This window comes from Vigna unguiculata, chromosome 5, assembly GCF_004118075.2.
Source record: "Vigna unguiculata cultivar IT97K-499-35 chromosome 5, ASM411807v1, whole genome shotgun sequence".
Lineage (NCBI taxonomy): Eukaryota > Viridiplantae > Streptophyta > Magnoliopsida > Fabales > Fabaceae > Vigna > Vigna unguiculata.
The window spans coordinates 15,144,874-15,170,534 of record NC_040283.1 but is presented as its reverse complement, the minus strand read 5'-3'; the positions used below and the strand labels follow the sequence as shown (position 1 = coordinate 15,170,534).

Here is a 25,661-nt window from a genome sequence, read left to right as displayed (position 1 = left end):
TATTTAGACTTTGTTTAAAATTTATGAATGTTATGTATTGTATTTTATTTAAATTTACAATTAAAATATGTTGTTAAATATTTATTTTTATCTTCTTATAAATATTTGTGGATACCCATGGATATCCATGGATATTAAAAAAATGATGCGGGTACCCGCATAATGAATACCCGACGGATAAATATACGGATACGGATATTTATCCAACGGGTAGGGTACGGGGGAGCTATTACCCGTACCATACTCACACCTTTGACATCCCTACTATATATTCTTATTTAATTAATTTTAATGTGGTATTTATTTTCATTGACTTCTTATTTTCAACCTTTAATGTTATTGGTTTCTAAATTAAGGGTGCAGTTTCTTAAAATTTGATTTGACGAACCTTAATTAAAAAAAAATCATTAATATGAAAGAAAAATTAGCAATTTTTGAAAACATATCAAAATATCAAGAAGTGTTTTGCATGTATATACATCTAAATAAAGAAATGACACATCTCTTCTTAATTGAATGTGTCAAATTTAGTAAGGCAATCTACTTTTAAGAATTTTATATTTTACATGTAAATATTGTTTGTTAAATGCTCGAATATAATTTAATATTTTACGTATATTTTTTTAATTATGTTAATAAAATATGATTTTAATTTCAATGATGAACAGATTCAATAAAATGTGCATAAGAAAGATTTCCATTTAACATTAATATTGTGAATAAAATGTGTTAACTTCATAAGGAAGATTTTCATTTAGTATTAATATTTATGAAGTTTGACATTATGTTTTGTCAAATATAATTGAAATGTATTTAAATTGACATATATGAGATAAGAGACATCTTAAGGAGAAAGAATGTATAGTAAATACGGTAGAATATTTAAATCATATTCATTACAACCACTAACATTACGATCACATTTTCAACTATTAGGAAAAAAAAAGTCATTTCCTTAACCATTTAAGCCTCCTATTACGATTATAGCCTCTCTTTTTTATTTTCCCAACTGTCACTATAGTAGAATACAAAAAGTTTGCTATGAAGACTATCTTTTTTTTTTTTTTAATCTGTCATTGTTGACCGTAATCCAATCGATGTGGGACAATTCGTTTGAAGACAAATTAGAAAGCTGGCCCACGCAAGTGCCAGAGAAAAAACTTAATATAAATAATTACGAAGTGCTATTTGACACCTTCCCAGAAATGCATAAAAAATATGATAACTTTAAATGATAATGTGCGAAAGAAATAAAAACACTTACAAGACTGTAGATTAAGAAGTGCTCAAAAAAGTAGCACAACACCAACCGTGTTGATTTTTATGAGGAGAAGTCACAATCAAGAAATGAAGTAGAAAAAGGTCAATTACAAATGCCTTAAAATTCACCTTATCGACAAGAAATAATCACTATCTGTAATGGATTACAGCAACTGCAAGAATTTGTTCTTCGTTTTGATCATAACATGTTTTCTTTTTTCAGATGTTGTTATTGCCACATACACCATCACATCATCTCAGTTCATCAAGGACAATGAAACTATAACATCCACTGGTGGCAACTACACCTTGGGGTTCTTCACCCCTCATAATTCCACAAAACGTTATGTGGGAATTTGGTGGCAACCCAAATTCACTGTCATATGGGTGGCTAACAGAAACCAGCCATTGAATGATTCTTCTGGAGTTGTTACCATATCTGAAGATGGCAATCTTGTGGTGTTGAATGGTCAGAATCAAGTAATTTGGTCAACAAATGTGTCCAACGTTGGATCCAACACTACTTCCAAACTCTTGGATTCTGGGAACCTTGTGCTTCAGGAAAGCTCATCAGAAAGAACTATATGGGAGAGTTTCCAGCATCCTACAAATGCATTGTTACCCAATATGAAGATTTCAACTAACAAAGCAACTGGTGAGAAAGTAAAACAAACATCATGGAAAAGCCCTTCTGATCCATCCACTGGTAGCTTTTCTATAAGTGTTGAACGTCTTAGTATACCTGAATTGTTCATCTGGAAAGAAACTCGCCCATTCTGGCGCAGTGGTCCATGGAATGGTAAGACCTTTACCGGGATCCCGTTTATGAATACGTATTATCTTCAAGGGTTACATATTGGAGATGACGGGGAAGGAAATGTTGAATTCCTTTTCAAGGAAGTAGAAGAGATTGGCTTCATAATCTATATTCTGAATGCAACGGGAAATTGTGAAGAAAGATGGTGGAATGGAGAGAAGAAAGAATGGGTAGTCACATGGAATAGTCATCATTTTGAGTGTGATGTTTATGGTGTATGTGGACCTTTTGCAGTGTGCAATTATGAAAGCTCACCAACATGCAGCTGTTTGAAAGGGTTTGAGCCAAGAAACAAAGAGGAATGGAATCGACAAAACTGGACTAGTGGATGTTTCAGGAGAACACCTCTGCAGTGTGAAAGAGACAGCAACCAAAACAAAAGTGCAGATCATACAGAAGATGGATTTTTTGAAATGAAAATGGTCAAAGTTCCAGATTTTGCAGATGGGTCATCCCTCAGACTTCAACCAGACATGTGCAGAAGCCGATGTTTGGAAAATTGTTCATGCATTGCATACTCATATGATGCTGATATTGGTTGTATGTCTTGGACTGAGAATCTAATTGACATAACACAATTCTCAAACGAAGGACTTGATCTACATGTTCGAGTAGCCTACACAGAACTTGGTATACATTCTATAATGCCAGCTGTTATCTGCACAATAATCTGTATTAACTTTCTTGATCTGAAAACCTTTCTACAGCGACAGGACTAAATTTCCGATTTTCATTTTTCCCAAATGCAGCAGAGAAAGAGAGAAACAGGACAATCATCATTATTGTTACAGGGACAGTAGGAACTACCTTAATTCTCATTTGTGCATACATCATGTGGAAAAGGATTTCTACTGGCCACGGTAATTTATCATCATTATGCGTCTAAATTACTCAATTGAGTTCACAATTTTTTTTTTCTGTTTTGATTAACAATTTTAGATCATTGCTAACTTATATCTGTGTATGTTGTTGCTAATTTGTGCCCCTGTAATAAATCAGTAGAGATCATCAAAAGATTCCTTCAGTTTAATGGAGGTGGAGCACCTCAAGAATATATAAATGACAATGCATTTGGTGATCTCTCACAAGTCAAACTCCAGGAGCTTTTAACAATTAGATTTGAAAATCTGGTAACCGCCACAAACAAATTTCACGCATCGAACAAACTAGGAGAGGGTGGTTTTGGTCCGGTCTACAAGGTACTTAACATTTGGCTTCCTCATATATCTGAAAAAATTGTCAATTGTTTCATTTTTCTCATTATTATGCATTAGGGGCAATTGAACGATGGCAGGGAAATTGCAGTTAAAAGACTTTCTAGAGCCTCTGGACAAGGTTTAGAAGAGTTCATGAATGAAGTTGTAGTCATTTCCAAGCTTCAACACCGCAATCTTGTGAGACTTCTTGGTTGTTGTATTGAAGGGGAGGAAAAAATGCTGATTTATGAGTACATGCCAAATAACAGTTTGGACAAATATATCTTTGGTTAGTTCTTTGATACCCTTAGCTAGCATCCATCAACAATTGTTAGAAATTCATACAATTCTTCAATTTGATTCTTTAGATCCATCAAAAGATAAGGTTCTTCATTGGAGAAAACGCTTTAGCATAATAGAAGGAGTTGCTCGAGGAATGCTTTATCTTCACAGAGACTCCAGGCTAAAAATCATCCACAGGGACTTGAAGGCAAGTAATATCTTGTTGGATGTGGAGCTAAATCCAAAGATATCTGACTTTGGTATGGCTAGAATCTTTGGTGGGAATGAGGATGAGGCAAACACTAAGAGAATCGTGGGAACATAGTAAGCACGCCTCTTTCTTCATGATTATATTCGTACACTTAGAATTGCATTAATTGTGGTACATTTCAATGCAGTGGCTATATGTCTCCTGAGTATGCAATGCAAGGACTGTTCTCTGAAAAATCAGATGTGTTCAGTTTTGGGGTTTTGCTACTTGAGATTGTTAGTGGAAGACGCAATTCAAGCTTTTATGACGAAGAAAATTATCTTACCCTTCTAGGATTTGTAAGTCAGCAAAATTCTTTTGAAGTTCACCCACCATAGGAGTTCTGTATCCTTCTTCTGATAAAACTTTCAAATGTTTTAAATTTCGTTGCAGGCCTGGATACAGTGGACAGAGGACAACATTCCCTCTCTAATAGATCCAGGAATATATGATCCTAAGCTTCACAGATATTTTTACAGGTGCATACACTTAGGACTTCTATGTGTCCAAGAATATGCAGCAGATAGGCCTAATATGGCTACTGTAATTTCTATGCTAAACAGTGAGATTGCGGATCTTCCTCCTCCAAGGAAACCTGCATTCATCCTAAGGGAAAATATGTTAAATTCACTTTCCTCTGTAAGAGGAAATGACTTAAACTCCCTCAACTCTGTCAGTATTTCGGACATACATGGAAGATAGAAAACCAAGAGCTCCCAGAAAGTTGTACAGAGGAAAATTTGAGATTATGTTAGTACTAAAACCAGAGTTGAAAATTGTAATATTTTAGGTATACCAGTTTTTTTGTCCCAGGGTGCTAGGGCTATTTAGAGAGTTTTGCTAATTAAAAAAAGTGTAGGAGAAGAAAATTTATGTATTACCACAATTGTACAAATGTTCATCAGTTTCTTTAAACTTATATGTATCAGACCTTTGTTTACATATGTATTCCTTCATCATCAATATATGAAATTAGATTCCCAGCTTCATGCTTCGTATAAGCTATGATATAGTATAGAGGCAAATGGCATCATGAAACCTTTGATGTTGAATTTTGTTGTGCCTAAGAATGCTACTACTATTGTTATCCTTTTGAATTATGTCAAAGTCTGTTACTTGGTTTTTGCAGTTTGATATGTTCAGTTTTTTTAGTGTGTTTTATCGAGACATGCTAGAGAACATGTTCAGTTGTCATATCATAAGCTTTGGAGAACTTTGAGAGTGGGTTGGGAACGATGAAACCGTTGTTCCTCCTGTGTTGGACTGAAAAAATGATCAGATTTTGTTATAAGCAGTTCATGAGAGATTTAAAACGGTTTCCCAAAACAAAATCTCCATATACAACTTAAGTGTTTATCTTAATCCAAAACAATTTACAATAGAACAATGACAAGATAACTCCAAATCTGAATTGATATAGATTATGAACGACTCTTTATTTTATATTAAAAAATAATATACTTATACACTTGAAAATTGATATTATTTCGAATGGATTTCAGATCATTAACCTACCTTCTTCTTATATACTTTTACACTTGAAAAATAATATTATTTCTAATGGACGTAGATCTCTTAACCTACCTTATCTTATATACTTCTTAATAATTACCTCAAAGTCCACCAATGGATCCTTTTAACTTATCTACTTAGATGTTGGTTACAACTGGTTAATACTTATATTTTATATTAGTAATTACTTTTTTTTTATTATTATATGCTTCTTATCTGATCCACTTAGATGTTGGCTTCATGTAATATTAAGTTTAGGTCCGAAATTAATGGTGGGACGAGGTATTGGGATTAATGTGATGAGTTTTTGATGGAGAATTTATCAAAGAGAAATGATATAAATGTGATAAGAATTCAAGATATCCACATAATTTTGAATTCAAAATTTTAAGATAATGGTATTGATTCTTCTTTCTTACATGCTTCTCCACTCTCTCGAGAATGTACATTGTTGTCCCATTTTTCACGGCCAACTCAAGGATAAAACCGATAAAATTTAGGCCTCCGAAAAATAAAAAGGTTTCAAAATTTTTTCTTTTAGTATTAATATTCTTCTATTAATTTAATTATAAAATTATGATTAAGAAAAAATTCTCAAAAAAAAATTTTTAGTACTAATATATCTTATTAAATTAATTATAAAATTATGTTTATGATAAAAAAAGGTCTAAAAAAATTGATACTAATATATCTTTATTAAATTAATTATAAGTTTATTTTTGAGAATAAAATTTATTTATATTATTAATAATGTCTACTAATTTTTATTGGTATTAAAAATAATATTTAACGAGTTAAAATTTTCTTTCAGTAAGTTATAATTTTGTTTAGAAAAAATGAAATGGTTAGTTATTTTTATTCTCTTATAATTAATTTTGATTATCTATGTATGGCTTCAATTTTGATTTTATTTTCTTCTTCTAAGTCTATGTGACTTTAATTTTGATTCTATTTTTTTCTTTTATCTTTATGTAACTTCAATTTTGATCTATTTTATTCTTTTATCTCTATGTGACTTCAATTTTGATTATATTTTCTTCTTTTAGCTTTTTGTGACTTCAGTCTTGATTTTATTTTCTTCTTTTATCTCTTTCTCACTTCTCATGTACTGATTTCACTTCACTCATTGTTTTCTTTTCTTTTAGAGTTCTTCTTTTGAGGGTTTTAACATATTCCACTCCTTGAATCACATATTGCCAATTTTTTTATTCTCACTTTTTGTTATTATGTGTTTTTTCTCCTATTTGGGTTGATGTTGATTTTATTCTATTTATTGAATTTGTATTAGGAATAAAATGTATTTCTTTTGCCTAATTTTGTTTAGGGATTAGGTAGGGTTTAGGGTTCTAGCTAAGAACAACAATAGCATTTTTTAATAGTTTTTTTTTTTTATAAATGATTAATCTTAAAATAAACTTTGCATGTTTATGACAAAATTGAGATACGGAAAAGAGACTTGAAATTTCAAGATACTAAATCTATAATCGAGTTCACTTTATTAACAACTAGAACCAGGTTTTATTATTTTAACTCATTCTTTTTATATACTTATTTTTAGTAGTGTTTTATATATTATAGTTTTTCATTTCACGTAATATATATATATATATATATATATATATATATATGTGTGTGTGTGTGTGTGTAAATTATAAATTTTGAATTAGACGGTTACAAAATTCAAAAGAAGATAAAAGTTGAGACTTTATTGCATCACAAAAAAACTATGAACAAATGAACGATTAAAAATATATAAAAAGATTAAACGGATTAACCTTATTATCTATTAAACAAATATTAAATGAAATTAATTTCAAAAATTTAATAAATAATTTTACGTAAAAAAAATTCAAAAAATAAATTTAAAATAAAAGGTCTCATTCTTCAAATTATTTTAGGCTTTCCAAACCCTTAAACCCTTCTTTTGCAAGATCACATTGTGGTAGTTAAATATTCTTTATGATTTGGCAAAGCCTAGTGTAAGGATGAAAATAAGTTCCTTTGATTTTCTTCAATTTGTTATTAATTGCATTCCAAACATTTGAAGGAAACTTTCTCCTCTGCATGCAATCCTGAGAATAGAGAACTGGAAATAATATTTCTATTGAAGTGGTTTAATTAGGTCGATATTTATTTGGCATTTTTCTAAATAGTATCTCTACTGTTGTTATATATTATTATTTAATTAACTTTGATGTGGTATATGTAACGTCTCATTTAATCAATAAACATAATTAAAGGAAGCGTCACACACAGATAGTATAGCAGCGCAATCCTGGAGTTTAAAACATAACTCCTTACAAATATCCAAGGCACACCATGATGCCAAAACTAAATCAGTTACAACATTCAATAGTAATCAAAAAGGAATTTAAAAGACAAACTAGTACATGGGCCATAGCCCAGAAAGAAAGCCCAAAAAGATTTAGATCCAGTCCAAGCAGACTATGCAGCGGAACCTCCAACAAGTTAATGATCATAGCAAAAGAAAAGACCACACCACAGAACATACAACAACAAACAGTAGGGTAAGTTAGAGCCCAAAATGGTTTCATCATGCAATCAGATACATTTTCGCAGTCAAATATACATACAACACCCAATCATGTTATGACTTTCAAATCAATACACTAAGACTCGACTCGACTCATCCGGATATGTATAATCTGGTCGGATTCAGCGGATGCTTGCACTTGTGGTGGATATCTCTGCTCACCCCCGAGCTGCTCACCCTCGAGCTATGTGTTACAAGTTGTTACAATGTTTCCAATCCCCCACAACAAGGTTAGCCCTTAATGAGTTTCAGGCCTCCTACTACGCTCACCACAAGAGTCAGTCCGCTCTAAGTGAGACTAACTGACCCCTCAGAGTGTCAGGATGCAGCCTTACCTGGAATCCTTACCAAATTATATGAATGGGGCACCACCATGAACACCCACTAACACGGGTCATGAAATTACGTCCCGACCACTAAAGCACGACCCTGAAATCTCACCTAAAGATTCCAAGGAATTACGCACTGACACGGACCAATCATACCCAAACAATCAAGAAAGATTTATCTTGCATGTACATATATTATGTCAACCTTTATTACCATTCCCTTTCATGTTTCAGACCAAACCCATACCAACTCATCATACTCCATCCATGAATACCGAATCTCAACTCATCTCATTACCATGCCACTTTCATAACCAACCATTCCATGATTATTACATGCCAAGATTTATTCAAGTTCATCATTCACAACTCATACACCCTCCCACTCATGCATATTCATTTCCCTCATGCCATTATATAATAATCAAATCAAATACAAGCTAAACATCCAGAACAGGGAGAACGCTAAACCATAATGCACTCTCGCCCAGCTCAAGCGAGAGGGTCTCTCACTCAGGCAAGCTCCCTTCGCCTAGGCGAGAGCTTGACACACAGAAATAGTGGCCTTCGCACATTCTTGCTTAGGCGAGTCTCTCCTCGCCTAAGCGAGACGCTCGCTCGCTCAAAACTGAGATGGTCGCCTGAGCGACCCCTCGCGTGAAAAGGGTCTGGGCGAGTCTCTGCCCATCTCGCCTAAGCGAGACAGGCTCGCTTGGGCGAGATTATGAGATCTCGCCACTATTTCCCTTTAACAACCATACATACCAATCCAAACCAACATGCTAAAATGTTCCAAGCATTCATAACATCACACCAACCATAGAATCTTAAAACAACAGTTGAACAACAGAGAAAAATGAAATTCATGAGTAAGCCATAACTTCCCTTACTTGGAAATGGCTAGCACAGGACCTTGACTCTAAACAGCGGGACACGGCAGCTCAAGGAACGACTTAAGGAACTGGAAAAATTAAGAAACAACGGGGATATAAGTTACCCAAAGTAACAGTACCAGAAAATGCAAGCACGAATGAGGAAGCACTTACATAGAGAAGAAAAGAACTTGTTCGAACTTGCGTGCCCAAGGTGGTACCAAACCCTAGCAGAGATAGAGAGACGGTTGCAGCTCTTAGGACAAGGGACAATTTTCTGAAAGTGAGAAAGAGAGTTAGGGTTAGGGTAGACTTAGGGTCTGAATTCGTTTTGGGCCAACCCTTGGGCCTATTAGATTAGGGCAGCCCTTAAAAATTAAGGAAGCAGAAAAATTGGGCCTTACATTCTCCCCAACAAGAAAAATTTTTGACCTCGAAAATGGAAACTTGTCAAGCAAAAAGATGTGGTTGTGATCTCCTCATATCCTCCTCCAACTCCCAAGTAGAGTCGCTGATTCTCTGATCCTAGATGACTTTGACAAGACTGACCGGCTTTCCCCTACGCTCCTCAACCCGACTCTCCTCTAAGGCAATGGGTGGTACTTCTAGGGTGAGGTCCTCTCTAATCTGTGTATCCTCAGCCTCCAATACATGAGCCGGATCAAACACGTACTTCCTCAACTGTGATACATGGAACTCCAGATGAAGATTGGCCAACTGAGAGGGCAAGGCAATCTCATACGCCACCGACCCAATCCTCCTCGAAATCTGATAGGGACCAAGGAACTTAGGAGAAAGCTTCTTTGAGTGTAGAGCCCTTCCCACACCGGTGGTTCGGGTCATTCTCAAGAATATGTGATCTCCTCAACCCGACTCTCCTCTAAGGCAATGGGTGGTACTTCCAGGGTGAGGTCCTCTCTAATCTGTATATCCTCAGCCTCCAATACATGAGCCGGATCAAACACGTACTTCCTCAGCTGTGATACATGGAACTCCAGATGAAGATTGGCCAACTGAGAGGGCAAGGCAATCTCATACGCCACCGACCCAATCCTCCTCGAAATCTGATAGGGACCAAGGAACTTAGGAGAAAGCTTCTTTGAGTGTAGAGCCCTTCCCACACCGGTGGTTCGGGTCATTCTCAAGAATATGTGATCTCCTCAACCCGACTCTCCTCTAAGGCAATGGGTGGTACTTCCAGGGTGAGGTCCTCTCTAATCTGTATATCCTCAGCCTCCAATACATGAGCCGGATCAAACACGTACTTCCTCAGCTGTGATACATGGAACTCCAGATGAAGATTGGCCAACTGAGAGGGCAAGGCAATCTCATACGCCACCGACCCAATCCTCCTCGAAATCTGATAGAGACCAAGGAACTTAGGAGAAAGCTTCTTTGAGTGTAGAGCCCTTCCCACACCAGTGGTTCGGGTCATTCTCAAGAATATGTGATCTCCTGTCGTGAACTCCAAGGGTCTCCTTCTACGATCCACATAGGTCTTCTGCCTACTTTGAGAAGTCTGCATTTTGTCCCTCACCATCCTTACCTTCTCAGTAGTCTGCTCCAACAACTCTGGCCCGACAAGAACTGCTTCCCTATCCTGATACCAACATAGGGGAGTTCTACACTTCCTGTTGTATAGAGCCTCATATGGCGTCATGCCAATACTCGCATGAAAGTTGTCGTAAGTTAACTCTATCAGAGGCAGCACTTCATCCCAAGCCCTCAGGTGATCGAATATGCACGTCCACAACAAATCCTCAAGTGACTGAATCGTCCTCTCAGACTAACCATCGGTCTGGGGATGGTAGGCTGAGCTCATAGTCAACTTACTTCCCAAAGCATCCTGTAAGGTTTGCCAAAACCATGATATAAACCGTGGGTCTCTATCAAAAACTATGCTTGAAGGTACTCCATGCAGCCTTACTATCTCCTTAATGTACAATTGGGCCAACTTGGCCATTGACATTCTCAAGTTCATTGACAGGAAATGAGCCCTCTTGGTCAATCTATCCATAATAACCCAGATGGTGTCATGCCCCCTAAAGGTTCGTGGCAAATGGGTCACAAAATCCATGGAGATGCTATCACATTTCCACACTGGTATTTCCAAGGGTTGTAGGATCCCACCGAGTCTCTGATGCTCGACATTAGCCTTCTGACAGGTCAGACAAGCTGATACAAACTGGGCCACATCTTTCTTCATCCTCTACCACCAAAAAGTCTCCTTGAGGTTCTGATACATCTTAGTCATGTCGGGATGCAAGCTAAGACGACTTTTGTGTCCTTCCTCAAGGATCAACTTCTTCATTTCAACATCGTCGGGCACACAAACTCTGCCCTGGAACTGCAGTATACCATTATTACCCAAAACAAATTCCCTCGCTTCATCTCACCCAAGCTGTTCTCTCACCCAAACTGGCATCCAACAGTTGCCTCTCTCTGATTGAGTCCAAGAAGTCACTAGATATAGTCAGGGTACTACACCTAATGAACTCGGATCCCAGTTCCACCTGTAGCTTCATATCCCTGAATTGCTCCAATAACTCCACATCTTTAATCATAAGGTGAGTAGTGTGTACAGCCTTCCTACTCAGAGCATCTGCCACTGCGTTCACCTTCCATGGATGGTACAAGAGCTCGAAATCATAATCCTTCAAGAATTCCATCCACCTCTTCTGAATCATGTTTAACTCCTTCTCATCAAATAAGTACTTGAGACTCTTGTGATCGCTGAACACGCGAAACTGAACACCATAAAGATAGTGCCTCTAGATCTTCAAGGCAAACACTACGACCGCCAACTCTATGTTATGAGTGGGATAGTTTCTCTCATGCACCTTAAGTTGCCTCAAAGCATAGGCCACTGCTTTCTTTTCCTGCATCAACATGCAACCAAGTCCAAGATGGGAGGCATCACAATACACCTCAAAAGGTTTCCCAACATCTGGGATGATCAAAATGGGAGCACTCGTCAACCTTCTCTTCAGCTCTTGGAAGCTCTCCTTACACTTATTTCTCCAGGTGAAAGGTTGGTCCTTCCGTGTGAGTTGTGTTAGAGGCGCCACTATCTTGGAGAATCCCTCTATGAATCTCTTATAGTAGCCAGCTAATCCCACGAAACTCCTGATCTCGGTTGCTGACTTAGGACTCTCCCACTTTACCACTGCCTCAACCTTTGTTGGATCCACTACAATGCCCTATGCTGATATCACATGGCCCAAGAATTGTACTTCATCCATCCAGAACTCGAACTTGGACAGTTTGGCCTACAATTGTTTCTCTCTCAAGACACCAAGCACTAGTCTCAGGTGCTCGACATGCTCCTCCTGAGTTCTAGAACAGATAAGGATGTCATCAATGAAGACCACGACAAACTTATCTAGGAACGGTTTGAAGATCTGGTTCATGTAGTCCATAAACACTACCGGAGCATTGGTCAAACTGAAGGCCATAACCACATACTCGTACTGTCCATACCGGGACCTGAAGGCCGTCTTCTACACATCATCAGCCTTTACCAAAATCTGATGGTATCCTAACCTCAGATTGATCTTTGAGAACAATGACGACCCATGCAACTGATCCATCAAATCGTCAATTCTTGGGAGGGGATACTTGTTCTTGATTGTCATCTTATTCAATTGTCTGTAGTCCACACACAGTCGTGAGCTTCCATCCTTCTTCTTTACCAACAACATTGGCGCACACCAAGTGAAGTGCTGGGTTGGATAAATTGCTTCCCCAGCAACTCCTTTATCTATTTCTTGAGTTCTACTAACTCCACTGAAGCCATGCGGTATGGGACCATTGACACTGGACCGGTTCCTGGTACTACGTCGGTAGAAAATTCTACCTCTCTACTGGGAGGCAACCCTGGTACTTCTTCTGGGAACACATCTTCAAATTCCTATACAACCGGTATCACTGTCATCACCTCTCCCTTCTTCACCTCCAGATGTGTGAAGATCATGAAGCATTGTGCACCGCCTTATAGCTCCTTCATAACTCTGTGAGATAATAACAACTCAGGTTCCACCGAGTTGGGGAATAACAACTTCTCTCAGCAATCTATAAGAATGTGATTGGCAGATAGTCAATCCATCCCTAAGATTACCTTCAATAGAGGCTGGCAGATTAGGTTCACTTTGTACATGCGTCCCTCTACCTCCACCGGACACCTAGCACACAAGGACGACGTCCTGACCAAATCCGACGTCGAAGTAGACACCGCAAGCTCACACTGCAGCTCGCACACCAGCAAACCCAACCAATCCATACATGCATCTGACACAAAAGAATGTGTCGCTCCAGAATCATACAGCACACACAAAGATTCACCAGCAATCGTGCATCGACCCATAACAAGATTACCTGAGCCTGCAGCCTCTGCTCTTGTCATAGCATAGACTCTGCTCTTCGCTTGAGGCATATTGCCTTTGTTCCTCTGCTGGTTCTGTGCAGGAGTCTGAACTGGAGGTTGTGTCGCTGCTCTAACAAGGGTGGGACAGTCTTTCCCAAAGTGGACTTCCTTGCCATAGTTGTTGCACCGACGATAGGCCTCCATGCGCGGACAAGCGCTTCTCAGATGAGGGCCTCCACATATATAACATTGTACTCGGCCTTGTTGGGGAGGAAAACTCCTAGACCCCTGGGACTGATAGTGGGGTCTATCATACGGTCTCCTCCACTCTCCATGCCTCGGCTTGGATCCAGATGGTCCACCGATCCTTTGCGGTTGCTGTGGTTGTTGTGGTCGCTGACCTTCTACCTCACGTTTCATCTTTTCCATCACTCTGGCCTTCTCCATAACAAAGTCCTTGATGGACAAGGGAGCCACCATCAAGTGGATGTCACCGCAGAGGCCATTCTCGAACTTGCGGCATCTCCATTCTTCGTCGAGCGGTAGAGTGTAGAAGCAGCTGAGGTGCTTGAATTTCTCAACATAGTCAGCTACTGACTTCCCTCCCTGCGTGAGCTGGAGGAACTCCACTTCCTTAGCATACCTCACACTGTCAAGGAAATACTTGGAGAGGAATTTACCCCGGAATGCCTCCCACGACACTGGCTCCCCCGGCTCCTCCATGATGGATTTCATGCTGATCCACCAATGTTCTGTCTCTTCTGTGAGCATATACACTAAGATCGCTAACCTGTTCTTCGTAGGGCATATCTTCGCATCAAAGAAGCGCTCTAGATCCTTCAGCCATTGGTTTGCGGCATCAGGGCTAGTCTTCGCATCAAACTTCACCGAGTGGTGTTTCAGAAAGTCCTCCAGGCTCCACTCTCTGACTGTAGGTCGTGGCTCAAGAACAAAAATAGGGGCAGCTACCCTGTTCTCCTCCAGCTGACGGAGGGCTTCCATATGCTGTCGGTGGGCGTCCTCAGCAGCCACCTTGCAGCCTCCATCTACTGCATCACCAATTGTTGCTGCTTGAGCGACGCTGCCTGTCGCTGCATAGATGCCTCATGTTGATGCATCATCGTTGTGCTTTGCTGCGTCATAGCAGCTACCATCGCCTCTATACCTCTGGCGATATCAGGTACCTCGCCCTGGGAGGATTGCTGAGTCCTACGAGGAGGTGCCATAGTTCACTAGCACACACGAAATCACTTGGTTAGTCTTGATAAGATAGGAATTAACTAAGAACACCTAGAAAGACACAGAGAAAGCTAAGTGGACATCCAAGTACACAGACCTAAGGAATGACCGCTCTGATACCATAAATGTAACATCCCATTTAATCAATAAACATAATTAAAGGAAGCGTCACACACAGATAGTATAGCGGCGCAGTCCTGGAGTTTAAAACATAACTCCTTACAAATATCCAAGGCACACCACGATGCCAAAACTAAACCAGTTACAACATTCAACGGTAATCAAAAAGGAATTTAAAAGACAAACTAGTACATGGGCTATAGCCCAAAAAGATTTAGATCCAGTCCAAGCAGACTATGCAGCAGAACCTCTATCACCTTGATGATTACGGGGAGTTCTCACCTCTACTCACATCACAGAACATACAACAACAAACAGTAGGGTAAGCTAGAGCCCAAAATGGTTTCATCATGCAATCAGATACACTTTCGCAGTCAAATATACATACAACACCCAATCATGTTATGACTTTCAAATCAATACACTAAGACTCGACTCGACTCATCCAGATATGTATAATTTGGTCGGATTCAACGGATCCTTACACTTGTGGTGGATATCTCTGTTCACCCCCGAGCTGCTCACCCCCGAGCTATGTGTTACAAGTTGTTACAATGTTTCCAATCACCCACACACAAGGTTAGCCCTGAATGAGTTTCAGGCCTTCTGCTACTCTCACCGCAAGAGTCAGTCCACTCTAAGTGAGACTAACTGACCCCTTAGAGTGTTAGGATGCAACCTTACCTTGAATCCTTACCAAATTATACGAATGTGGCACCACCATGAACACTCACTAACAGGGGTCATGAAATTACGTCCCGACCACTGAAGCACGACCCTGAAATCTCACCTAGAGATTCCAAGGAATTACACACTGACACGGACCAATGATACCCAAACAATCAAGAAAGATTTATCATGCATGTACATATATTATGTCAACCTTTATTACCATTCCCTTTCATGTTTCAGACCAAACTCATACCAACTCATCATACTCCATCCATGAATACCGAATCTCAACTCATCTCATTACCATGCCACTTTCATAACCAACCATTCCATGATTATTACATGCCAAGATTTATTCAAGTTCATCATTCACAACTCATACACCCTCCCACTCATGCATATTCATTCCCCTCATGCCATTATATAATAATCAAATCAAATACAAGCCAAACATCCAGAACATGGAGAACGCTAAACCATAACGCACTCTCGCCCAGCTCTTTGCCCAAGTTGAAGGGTCTCGCTCAAGCGAGAGGGTCTCTCGCTCAGGCAAGCTCCCTTCGCCTAGGCGAGAGCTCGACACACAGAAATAGTGGCCTTCGTGCATTCTCGCTTAGGCGAGTCTCTCCTCGCCTGAGCGAGACGCTCGCTCGCTCAAAACTGAGATGGTCGCTTGAGCGACCCCTCGCGTGAAAGGAATCTGGGTGAGTCTCTGCCCATCTCGCCTAGGCGAGACAGGCTCGCTTGGGCGAGATTATCAGATCTCGCCACTGTTTCCTTTTAACAGCCATACATATCAATCCAAACCAACATGCTAAAACGTTCCAAGCATTCATAACATCACACCAACCATAGAATCTTAAAACAACAGCTAAACAATAGGGAAAAACGAAATACATGAGTAAGCCATAGCTTCCCTTACCTGGAAATGGCTACCACAGGACCTTGACTCTAAACAACGGGACACGGCAGCTCAAAGAACGACTTAAGGAGCTAGAAAAATTAAGAAACAGCGGGGATATAAGTTACCCAAAGTAACAGTAACAGAAAATGCAAGCACGGATGAGGAAGCAGTTACGTAGAGAAGAAAAGAACTGGTTCGAACTTGCGTGCCCATGGTGGTACCAAACCCTAACAGAGATAGAGAGACGGCTGCAGTTCTTAGGACAAGAGACAATTTTCTGAAAGTGAAAAAGAGAGTTAGGATTAGGACAGACTTAGGGTCTGAATTCGTTTTGGGCCAATCCTTGGGCCCATTAGATTGGGGCAGTCCTTAAAAATTAAGGTATGAGAAAAACCTGGCCTTACAATATCTATTTCTAATGGCTTCTTATTTTCAACCTCTAATGTTATTAGTTATTCTAAATTAAGCGTGCAGTTTCTTAAATTTTGATTTGATGAACCTTAATTTAAAAAAAAAAAAAAAGTCATTAATGTGAAAGAAAAATTAGCAACTTTTTTAAAAAAATATATCAAATTATCAAGAAGTGTTTTTGCGCGTATACATCTAAATAAAGAAATGGCAAATCTCTTCTTAATTGAATGTGTCATATTTAGTTAGGCAATCTACTTTTAAGAATTTTATATTTTACATGTTAAATATTATTTGTTAAGTACTTGAATATAATTTAATATTTTTGTCTATATTTTTTAATTATGCTAATATAATATGATTTTAATTTCAATGTTGAACAGAGTGAATAAAATGTGTTAACTTCATAAGAATTTTGTATTTTACATGTTAAATATAATTTGTTAAATGCTGGGATATAACATTATTTTAATTTTAATAATGAATAGAGTGAATAAAATGTGTTAACTTCATAAGAAAGATTTTCATTTAACATTAATATTGTGAATAAAATGTATTAACTTCATAAGGAAGATTTTCATTTAATATTAATATTTATGAAATTTGACATTATATGACATATGAGACACCTTAACCTTAAGGACAAAAAATGTATAATAAGGTTTACTGTTTACTGTAGAATATTTAAATCATATTCATTACAACCATTAACATTACCATCACATTTTCAACAATTACAAAAAACAAAAAAGTCATTTCTTTAACCATTTAAAACTCCTATTATGATTATAGCCCTATTTTCTAAACAACTGTCCCTATACTAGAATACCAAAAGTTTGCTACGAAGACTATCCTTCTTTTTTTAATATCTCATTGACCACAATCTAATCAATGTGGGACAATTTGTTTCAAGACAAGTTAGAAAACTGGACCACGCAAGTGTCACAAAAACAACTTAAGAGAACTAATTACAAAGTGCTAATTGACCCCTTCACAGAAATGCCAAAAAAAAAAAATTACAGTTTTAAATAATATTATGTGAAACAAATAAAAACACGTACAAAAGTATAGATTAAGTAGTGCCGAAGAAAAGTAGCACAACACCAAACCGTGTTGATTTTTATGAGAAGTCACAGTCAAGAATGAAGTAGAAAATTCTCACTAACGATTGCCTTAAAATTAATCTTATGGACCAAAAATAATCACAATCTGTAATGGATTACACGAAGTGCACAAATCTGTTCTTCGTTTTCGTCGTGACATGTTTTCTTTCTTCAGATGCTGTTACTGCCACAGACACTATCTCCTCATCTCAGTTCATCAAGGACAATGAAACTATAACCTCCACTGGTGGCAACTTCACCTTGGGATTCTTCACCCCACAAAATTCTACAAACCGTTATGTGGGAATTTGGTGGCAACCTAAATTCACTGTCATATGGGTAGCTAACAGAAACCAGCCACTGAATGATTCCTCTGGACTTGTTACCATATCTGAAGATGGCAATCTTGTGGTGTTGAATGGTCAGAATCAAGTAATTTGGTCAACAAATGTGTCCAATGTTGGATCCAACACTACTTCCAAACTCTTGGATTCTGGGAACCTTGTGCTTCAGGAGAGCTCATCAGACAGAACTATATGGGAAAGTTTCCAGCATCCTTCAGATGCAATGTTACCCAATATGAAGATTTCAACTAACAAAGTAACGGGTGAGAAAGTAAAACAAACATCATGGAAAAGCCCTTCTGATCCATCCACTGGCAGCTTTTCTTTAAGTGTTGAACGCCTTAGTATACCTGAAGTGTTCATCTGGAATGAAACTCGTCCCTTCTGGCGCACTGGTCCATGGAACAGTAAGATCTTTACAGGACTGCCCTATATGAAAACGTATTATCTTGAAGGGATACATATTGGAGATGACGGGGAAGGAAATGTTGAATTCCTTTACAAGGAAGTAGAAGAGGTTGGCTTCATAATCTATATTTTGAATTCAACAGGAAATTGTGAAGAAAGATGGTGGAATGGAGAGAGGAAAGAATGGGTAGTCACATGGAATAGTCATCAATTTGAGTGTGATGTTTACGGTGTATGTGGACCTTTTGCAGTTTGTAATTCTGAAAGCGCCCCAACATGCAGCTGTTTGAAAGGGTTTGAGCCAAAAAACAAAGAGGAATGGAATAGAAAAAACTGGACTAGTGGATGTTTCAGGAGAACACCTCTGCAGTGTGAAAGAGCCAGCAACCAAAACAAAAGTGCAGATAATACAGAAGATGGATTTTTGGAAATGAAAATGGTCAAAGTTCCAGATTTTGCAGATGGGTCATCCCTCAGACTTCAACCAGACATGTGCAGAAGCCGATGTTTGGAAAATTGTTCATGCATTGCATACTCATATGATGCTGATATTGGTTGTATGTCTTGGACTGAGAATCTAATTGACATAACACAATTCTCAAACGGAGGACTTGATTTACATGTACGAGTAGCCTACACAGAACTTGGTATACACTGTATAATGCTAGCTGTTATCTGCACAATAATCTGTATTAACTTCCTTGATCCGAGAACTTTTCTCCACTGACAGGACTAAATTTCCAATTTTCATTTACCAAAATGCAGAGAAAGAGAGAAACAACAAAATCATCATTATCGTTTCAGTGACAGTAGGAAGTACCTTAGTTCTCATTTGTGCATATATGATGTGGAGAACGATTTCTACTCGCCACGGTAATTTATCATCACTATGCGTTTAAATTACTCAAATGAGCTCACTATTTAATGCATGCAAATTTTATAGAAAACATGCTCAAAATTTACAAAATGATAAATTCTTTCTGTTGACAAGTATAATTTATTTTTCTTTCCTGTCAAATAATTCTAGATCACTGCTAACCTATAGTTTGTGTCTGTTGATGCTAATTTGTGCCACTGTAATAAATCAGTAGAGATCATCAAAAGATTACTCCAGTTTAATGGAGGTGGAGCACCTGCAGAATATACAAATGACAATGCATTTTGTGATCTGTCACAAGTCAAACTCCAGGAGCTATTAACATTTACTATTGAAAAGCTTGTAACCGCCACAAACAAATTTCACCCTTCGAACAAACTAGGACAGGGTGGTTTTGGTCCGGTCTATAAGGTACTTAACATTCAGCTTACTCATATCTGAAATAAGTGTCAAATGCGTCAATTTTCTCTTTGTTATGTTATAGGGGCAATTGCACGATGGGAGGGAAATTGCAGTTAAAAGACTTTCCAGAGCATCTGGGCAAGGTCTAGAAGAGTTCATGAATGAAGTAGTAGTCATTTCCAAGCTTCAACACCGCAATCTTGTAAGACTTCTTGGTTGTTGTGTTGAAGGGGAGGAAAAGATGTTGATTTATGAGTACATGCCAAATAAAAGTTTGGACAAATACATCTTTGGTTAGTTCTTTGGTACTCCTACCTATCATCCATCAACAGTTGTTCTTTATTGGAAATTAAAGATAAACTATGGAAAAATTAGATTGTGCTTCATCTCAAAATGTTAAAATTCATACAATTCTTCCTTTTGATTCTTTAGATCCATCAAAAGATAAGGTTCTTCATTGGAGAAAACGGTTTAGCATAATAGAAGGAGTTGCTCGAGGAATGCTTTATCTTCACAGAGATTCCAGGCTAAAAATCATCCACAGGGACTTGAAGGCAAGTAATATCTTGCTGGATGTAGAGCTAAATCCAAAAATATCTGACTTTGGTATGGCTAGAATCTTTGGTGGGAATGAGGATGAGGCAAATACTAAAAGAATTGTTGGAACATAGTAAGCACACCTCTTTCTTCATGATTATATTAGTACAACTTGGAATTGCATAAATTGTGGTACATTTCAATGCAGTGGCTATATGTCTCCTGAGTATGCAATGCAAGGACTGTTCTCTGAAAAATCAGATGTCTTTAGTTTTGGGGTTTTGCTACTTGAGATTATTAGTGGAAGACGAAATTCAAGCTTTTATGATGAAGAAAATTGTCTTACCCTTTCAGGATTTGTAAGTCAGCAAAATTCTTTTGGAGTTCACCATATGGGTTCTGCATCCTTCTTCTGATAAAACTTTCAAATGTTTGAAATTTCATTGCAGGCCTGGATACAGTGGACAGAGGACAACATTCCCTCCCTAATAGATCCAGGAATATATGATCCTAACCTTCGTAAATATTTTTATAGGTGCATACACATAGGACTTCTATGTGTCCAAGAATTTGCAGCAGATAGGCCTACTATGGCTACTGTAATTTCTATGCTAAACAGTGAGATTGCAGATCTTCCTCCTCCAAGGAAGCCTGCATTCATCCTGAGGGAATATATGTTAAGTTCACTTTCCTCTGTAAGAGAAAATGACTTAAACTCCCTCAACATTGTCAGTATTTCAGACATACAAGGCAGATAGAAAACCAAGAGGTCTCAGAAAGTTGTATGGAGGCAAAATGGAGATTATTTCAGCACTAAAAACAGAGTTGGAATGTAATATTGTAGGTATATGTTTTTTTATGTCCAAAAGTATGCATTGCTAGGGCTATTTAGAGATTTTCAGTATAGAAGTTTGTCGATTTAAAAATAGTGTAGGAAAAGAAAATTTATGATTACCACAAATGTAAAAATGTTTATCAGTTTCTTTAAACTTAAATGTATCACACCGTTGTTTACATATGTATTCATTGATCACCAACAAAGGAAATTAGATTTCCAGCTTCATGTCTTCTACATGCCTTCTATAAGTTATTATATAGTATAGAGACAATAGCATCCTCAAACCTTTGATGTTGAATTTTGTAAATGCCTTGTAATATCATCACTTGCAGTTTCTAAGCAAAAGTTGACTTTTGGTTAGCTGTTGTACTTAAGAATGCTGCAACTACGGCCATCCTTTTGAATTAGTTCAAAGTTTGTTTCTTGATTTCAGTAGTTTCATATGTTCACACTACTACATATATGATTATTAGTAACAATTAAAAAATGTTACTAATACAATTTAGTAACACTATATCAAATGTTACGATACCCTATGTTACTAATGACTTTTATGCTCTGTTCGCTTCTACATATTTCCTGTAGACGCGGATGGGTGAGCAAGTGACACTCGTGTTCCTTTCTGCAGATTATCGTTGATATGCCGCGATGGATTTGAGGGGGAGGCCCAAATTTTCATCCCTCTTGGTTGGACAAATTTAAAGAGAAACATCTTGCATTTACCAAATTAAGCTTTACTTTTTTTCTTGATATTCCTCGTTTTATTGTGTATTGACAGTGCCAAAGATTGCAGCGTCCAGAGGGTGGGGATGTTCGAAAAGTACTCTGGTGTGTTGTGAAGTTGATAATCAATGGGGTAAGTAGCCATTAGAAGGGATCCAATCCCATATTAGTTGGAATCTGTTCGAGTGTGGAAAAGTGGAGAGGGATTCGATCTCATTTCTATGCAGATTCGATCCCCATTGCTTTGAAACATTTATTAAAATATATTATCAAAAAAAATTATTTTATTAAATTTATAATTTATTTTTTCAATTTTAATAGTAAAAAAAATAACAAAATAATTGTAACTCATACAAATACCAATTTATATTACTTATTATATAAAGGGCAATATGGTAATCTATCTATTACTTCTATTAAACATTCTTTTTAATTTATCACATTAATCAAATCACTCACAAATTCTCAAAAACTTTACATCCAAATCCACTTTACTTCCAAATCCACTGACTGTCAGCTTTAAATCCCTTTAAAAAAAAAACACACAATTCACTCTCAAATCCACTCCAACTCATCCACTCCCTCTCTCTCAAACCCATCTACTCAAGTGTACACAGTCTTAGTGACATTTTTACGTATCAATATAGACATTTATAAAAATGTTACTAGATACCTCTAGTATCATTTATTTAATGAAAATGTAACATTTTAAAAAATGTGACTAAACCTTTTTTTTTATATAAAATTAATATTATAAAAATCCTATTACAAATCTATAGTAATATTGTTTTCAAATAGAAAGACATTTTCAAATTATTACTACAAAATTTTTAGTGATATTTTTTTTATAAGGGCAACATTGTAAAAACGTTACTAATATAAATATTTTGCAACATTCCAACAAATGTAACAAAAATACACACAATTAATGTTAAATTGTGTACATTGCATAAAATATTGCACACCAACATGTACACTGCATGCATTATAATATCTAGATTCTTTACTTTAATGCTGCCATCAAAGAAAAAAGTCACAAAATCAACTATTTTATTTTAATGTAACAGTGGAAAAATCAACTATAGTTATGCAAATATTGAAGATGACACAACTTAGTTAGTACTAGCTTCAAAAGTGCCACATGGGTTTGAGAAGGGAATCATGAGGTTTACACAAGACTGTCAACAGAGGAAGTTTTTGGCCAAAAAGAAAATCTCAAAATATCTAGAGTTTGGGGGTTGGCTAGAAGAAAGGTGACCGAAGATTTTTTGTTTGGGAAAGATGCAGGAAGGCAGCTAAAAAAGTTTAAAACTAGAACATATAAGCATAAGAAAATGAACAGGTTTTGAACTGTTAGCAAGGGATACAAATTTTGCTATTGAAGTGATTTGTACACAAGTCCAAGGCTGGAAACACATTGGTAATTGTCATCATGCACAGGTGTAGATCATGATGTCCTTGAAAATTATATTTTGAGAAATAAATAGAAGAAATTGAATGACAAAAGGATACATAATGAACTATAGACTTATAATATCAATTTCAAAATTTACATTGGATGTAACAGAGGAATGAAGACCAGAAAAATGACTAGAGTTGTGTACTTATTATCAACTAGGATCTAATGTGCTTAGTTTGATAAATTAGGGCGAGTAGTTCAGCTGAAATACTAAATCAGGGCAATAAGCAGTATCATCTTACTCTTGCTCAGTGTCATTACGAAAATCTGAGATGGGAAAAGAAATATAGTATATGCCCCAATCAAGAAACAATTATTAACATACTTAAGAGATGAGAAGTCTTTATTTGGATGGATTCTGGAAACTTCAATGAAAACAATTTAATAAACGAAGATAAATGTACATTTCAATTATCAGCAAAAGAAGAACCGAAAAGAGAATAAGAGAAACAAATAAGGATATTTTATTTCATTAACTTCATGAACCTCCTTTGAACGAAAAGGGGTAACCTATGAAGCACAAACACAGACGAGACTCGTAACAGTAAATTATAGTAGGACACAGTATGATAAACTTGTAACATTAGATAAATTATACGCAGGACGAACCAACTAATTAGGTCCAGAGACGAGAAAAATAAAAGTACCTGGCCAAGGAGCATGCTCTTCTGAATTCGAAGATCCCTCTCAACTTCTGATCCTAACGAAACGAGCAAATGAAGAAAGTGATCTAACTAGATGAAATGAATGAAATCATAATAAGATAGCAAATCTTAATCAAATTTCTACAAAGAAATCCTAACCACTAGTTTATAATGAAGGATCAGCGAGAGTGCAACAAAATCACGATACATCGAAAGATTGACGGAAGCAACTGAGTTGATGCGGAATCCAAATACCTAATGGTTTATGCTCGTCAGAGTTTTTTGGGATGAGTCATTGCAGAGTGCGTCAAAGTCAAAATCGCAATGTGCCGGTGGTTGATGTTCTTGCTCGGTGGTGACTACTACTATACTTGCAGAATGGTAATGGCTATACTTTTATCTCGTCGTTTAACACGCGAAAACATTAACACCATTCTTTCTGACGAGAATATTCATTTATTTTTAAAGTTTAGAATAGATACAAATTTTAAATTCACATTTAAATTTAAACATATTTAACTTTAATTGATTTTCTGATATATGTATGAATATTTAGATCAATAAAATTGTACTCAGTTAGGCAGTAAACATTTATGAGTTATGTAATTTAAATTTTTTATCTTTGTAATATATATTTTTTTTAAATTTTATTTGAGATGATTTTGAATTAATTGAGAGAATAATAATTTTAGGCTAAAAATATATGAAATTTTTTTAATAAAAAGCATCAATTTAGAAAACATGACAATAAAAAAATGCATCTCAAGTAGGTTAATATTTCATATATCAACAATCATATATGTATATGGAAAAAGAAAGAAACAATTTACACACATCAAACATGGATGACCAAACCAAAACTCATGTAGTCGAAATCTATATTCACAAACCAAAACTATTTTTAAGAAAATTTTGACTATTAGGAATTAACTCAAATAATTAGATTTTACTCTCAAACTTGTTAAGCCATCAACACATTTATTATCCTATCTAAAAATGTGAGAGACTTCAGAATTTAAAGTATTTACTACTCATGATCCGACAATATCGTTGGATTTATGTATATATTTTTTATGGATCTTTATTTTTGTAATATTTAATTTTGTCTATTTTATCCAATATGAAATTTATGTTTAGATCATTCCCAACAAATATTTCTAACATGGTACACTCATAGGATTCTTAAAAGAATTAACTACAACATAGTCACTCTCCAACCATAAGGAAGCCCAAACTTTAAACCACAACTATTTCAATAGCAAACATCCATTCAGCTTCTTTTCAAAGATCTATCCATGTCAAAATAAGAAGCAAACCCTGTAGTATGCTTTCATTTACCGCACAATGTTTCCACCAGCCTCTATAATACCATGGTATGTTCATAAGATTCTTAAAAGAATTTACTACCATAAGACAACACAAAATTTAACCTCAACAATCTCAATAACAAGCATAACTCCCATTGGCTCTTTTTTCAAAGATCTATCAATCTCAATATAAGAAGCAAACCCTCTCATATGAACTCCTCCACCACCTCTGAATAAGCCA

The 25,661-nt window shown here is 36.8% G+C and overlaps 2 protein-coding genes and 1 long non-coding RNA gene across 14 annotated transcripts; 2 read left to right on the top strand and 1 right to left on the bottom strand.

Annotated features, from left to right (window-relative positions):
- The first annotated feature begins 1,385 nt into the window (after positions 1 to 1,385).
- LOC114184880 (G-type lectin S-receptor-like serine/threonine-protein kinase At1g11300) lies at positions 1,386 to 4,803 on the top strand. Of its 4 annotated transcripts, none has more exons than XM_028072260.1 (7): positions 1,386 to 2,707; positions 2,830 to 2,937; positions 3,080 to 3,276; positions 3,352 to 3,562; positions 3,642 to 3,879; positions 3,954 to 4,104; positions 4,199 to 4,803. In XM_028072260.1, the coding sequence occupies exons 1-7, from the start codon at positions 1,420 to 1,422 to the stop codon at positions 4,505 to 4,507; spliced, it is 2,502 nt and encodes an 833-aa protein (XP_027928061.1). In that variant the 5' UTR covers positions 1,386 to 1,419; the 3' UTR covers positions 4,508 to 4,803. The 4 variants fall into 4 exon arrangements, with proteins under 4 accessions (XP_027928061.1, XP_027928060.1, XP_027928059.1 ...); XM_028072259.1 differs by having other exon boundaries at positions 3,077 to 3,276; XM_028072258.1 differs by having other exon boundaries at positions 1,387 to 2,707; positions 2,827 to 2,937.
- A 13,174-nt stretch (positions 4,804 to 17,977) lies between these two features.
- LOC114184882 (G-type lectin S-receptor-like serine/threonine-protein kinase At1g11300) lies at positions 17,978 to 24,502 on the top strand. Of its 9 annotated transcripts, none has more exons than XR_003604675.1 (9): positions 17,978 to 19,280; positions 19,399 to 19,506; positions 19,722 to 19,921; positions 19,995 to 20,205; positions 20,345 to 20,582; positions 20,658 to 20,808; positions 20,899 to 21,289; positions 21,916 to 21,974; positions 22,066 to 24,101. XR_003604675.1 is itself a non-coding variant. In XM_028072266.1 (7 exons), exons 1-7 carry the CDS (start codon positions 17,993 to 17,995, stop codon positions 21,205 to 21,207), a joined length of 2,502 nt encoding a protein of 833 aa, XP_027928067.1. In that variant the 5' UTR covers positions 17,978 to 17,992; the 3' UTR covers positions 21,208 to 24,101. The 9 variants fall into 9 exon arrangements, 2 of the variants coding, with proteins under 2 accessions (XP_027928067.1, XP_027928066.1); XR_003604674.1 differs by having other exon boundaries at positions 20,899 to 21,974; positions 22,066 to 22,143; positions 23,078 to 24,101; XR_003604669.1 differs by adding an exon at positions 24,291 to 24,502 and having other exon boundaries at positions 20,899 to 22,143.
- Positions 23,911 to 24,511, bottom strand: LOC114184883. Its single transcript, XR_003604676.1, has 2 exons — positions 24,369 to 24,511; positions 23,911 to 24,169 (listed from the first exon to the last, which is right to left on the bottom strand). It is a non-coding gene; the product is annotated as an uncharacterized LOC114184883 (long non-coding RNA).
- Positions 24,512 to 25,661: the final 1,150 nt, after the last annotated feature.

What these genes read in the sequence shown, in the direction of transcription:
- LOC114184880 (XM_028072257.1), top strand. Translation starts at nt 1,420, where the DNA reads ATGGATTACAGCAACTGCAAGAATTTGTTCTTCGTTTTGATCATAACA. An exon ending in GTTTTGGTCCGGTCTACAAG is followed by an intron (nt 3,277 to 3,351) that starts GTACTTAACATT and finishes ATTATGCATTAG; the next exon opens with GGGCAATTGAACGATGGCAG. An exon ending in TTTGGACAAATATATCTTTG is followed by an intron (nt 3,563 to 3,641) that starts GTTAGTTCTTTG and finishes TTGATTCTTTAG; the next exon opens with ATCCATCAAAAGATAAGGTT.
- LOC114184882 (XM_028072265.1), top strand. Translation starts at nt 17,993, where the DNA reads ATGGATTACACGAAGTGCACAAATCTGTTCTTCGTTTTCGTCGTGACA. An exon ending in AGTAGCCTACACAGAACTTG is followed by an intron (nt 19,281 to 19,398) that starts GTATACACTGTA and finishes ACCAAAATGCAG; the next exon opens with AGAAAGAGAGAAACAACAAA. An exon ending in GTTTTGGTCCGGTCTATAAG is followed by an intron (nt 19,922 to 19,994) that starts GTACTTAACATT and finishes GTTATGTTATAG; the next exon opens with GGGCAATTGCACGATGGGAG.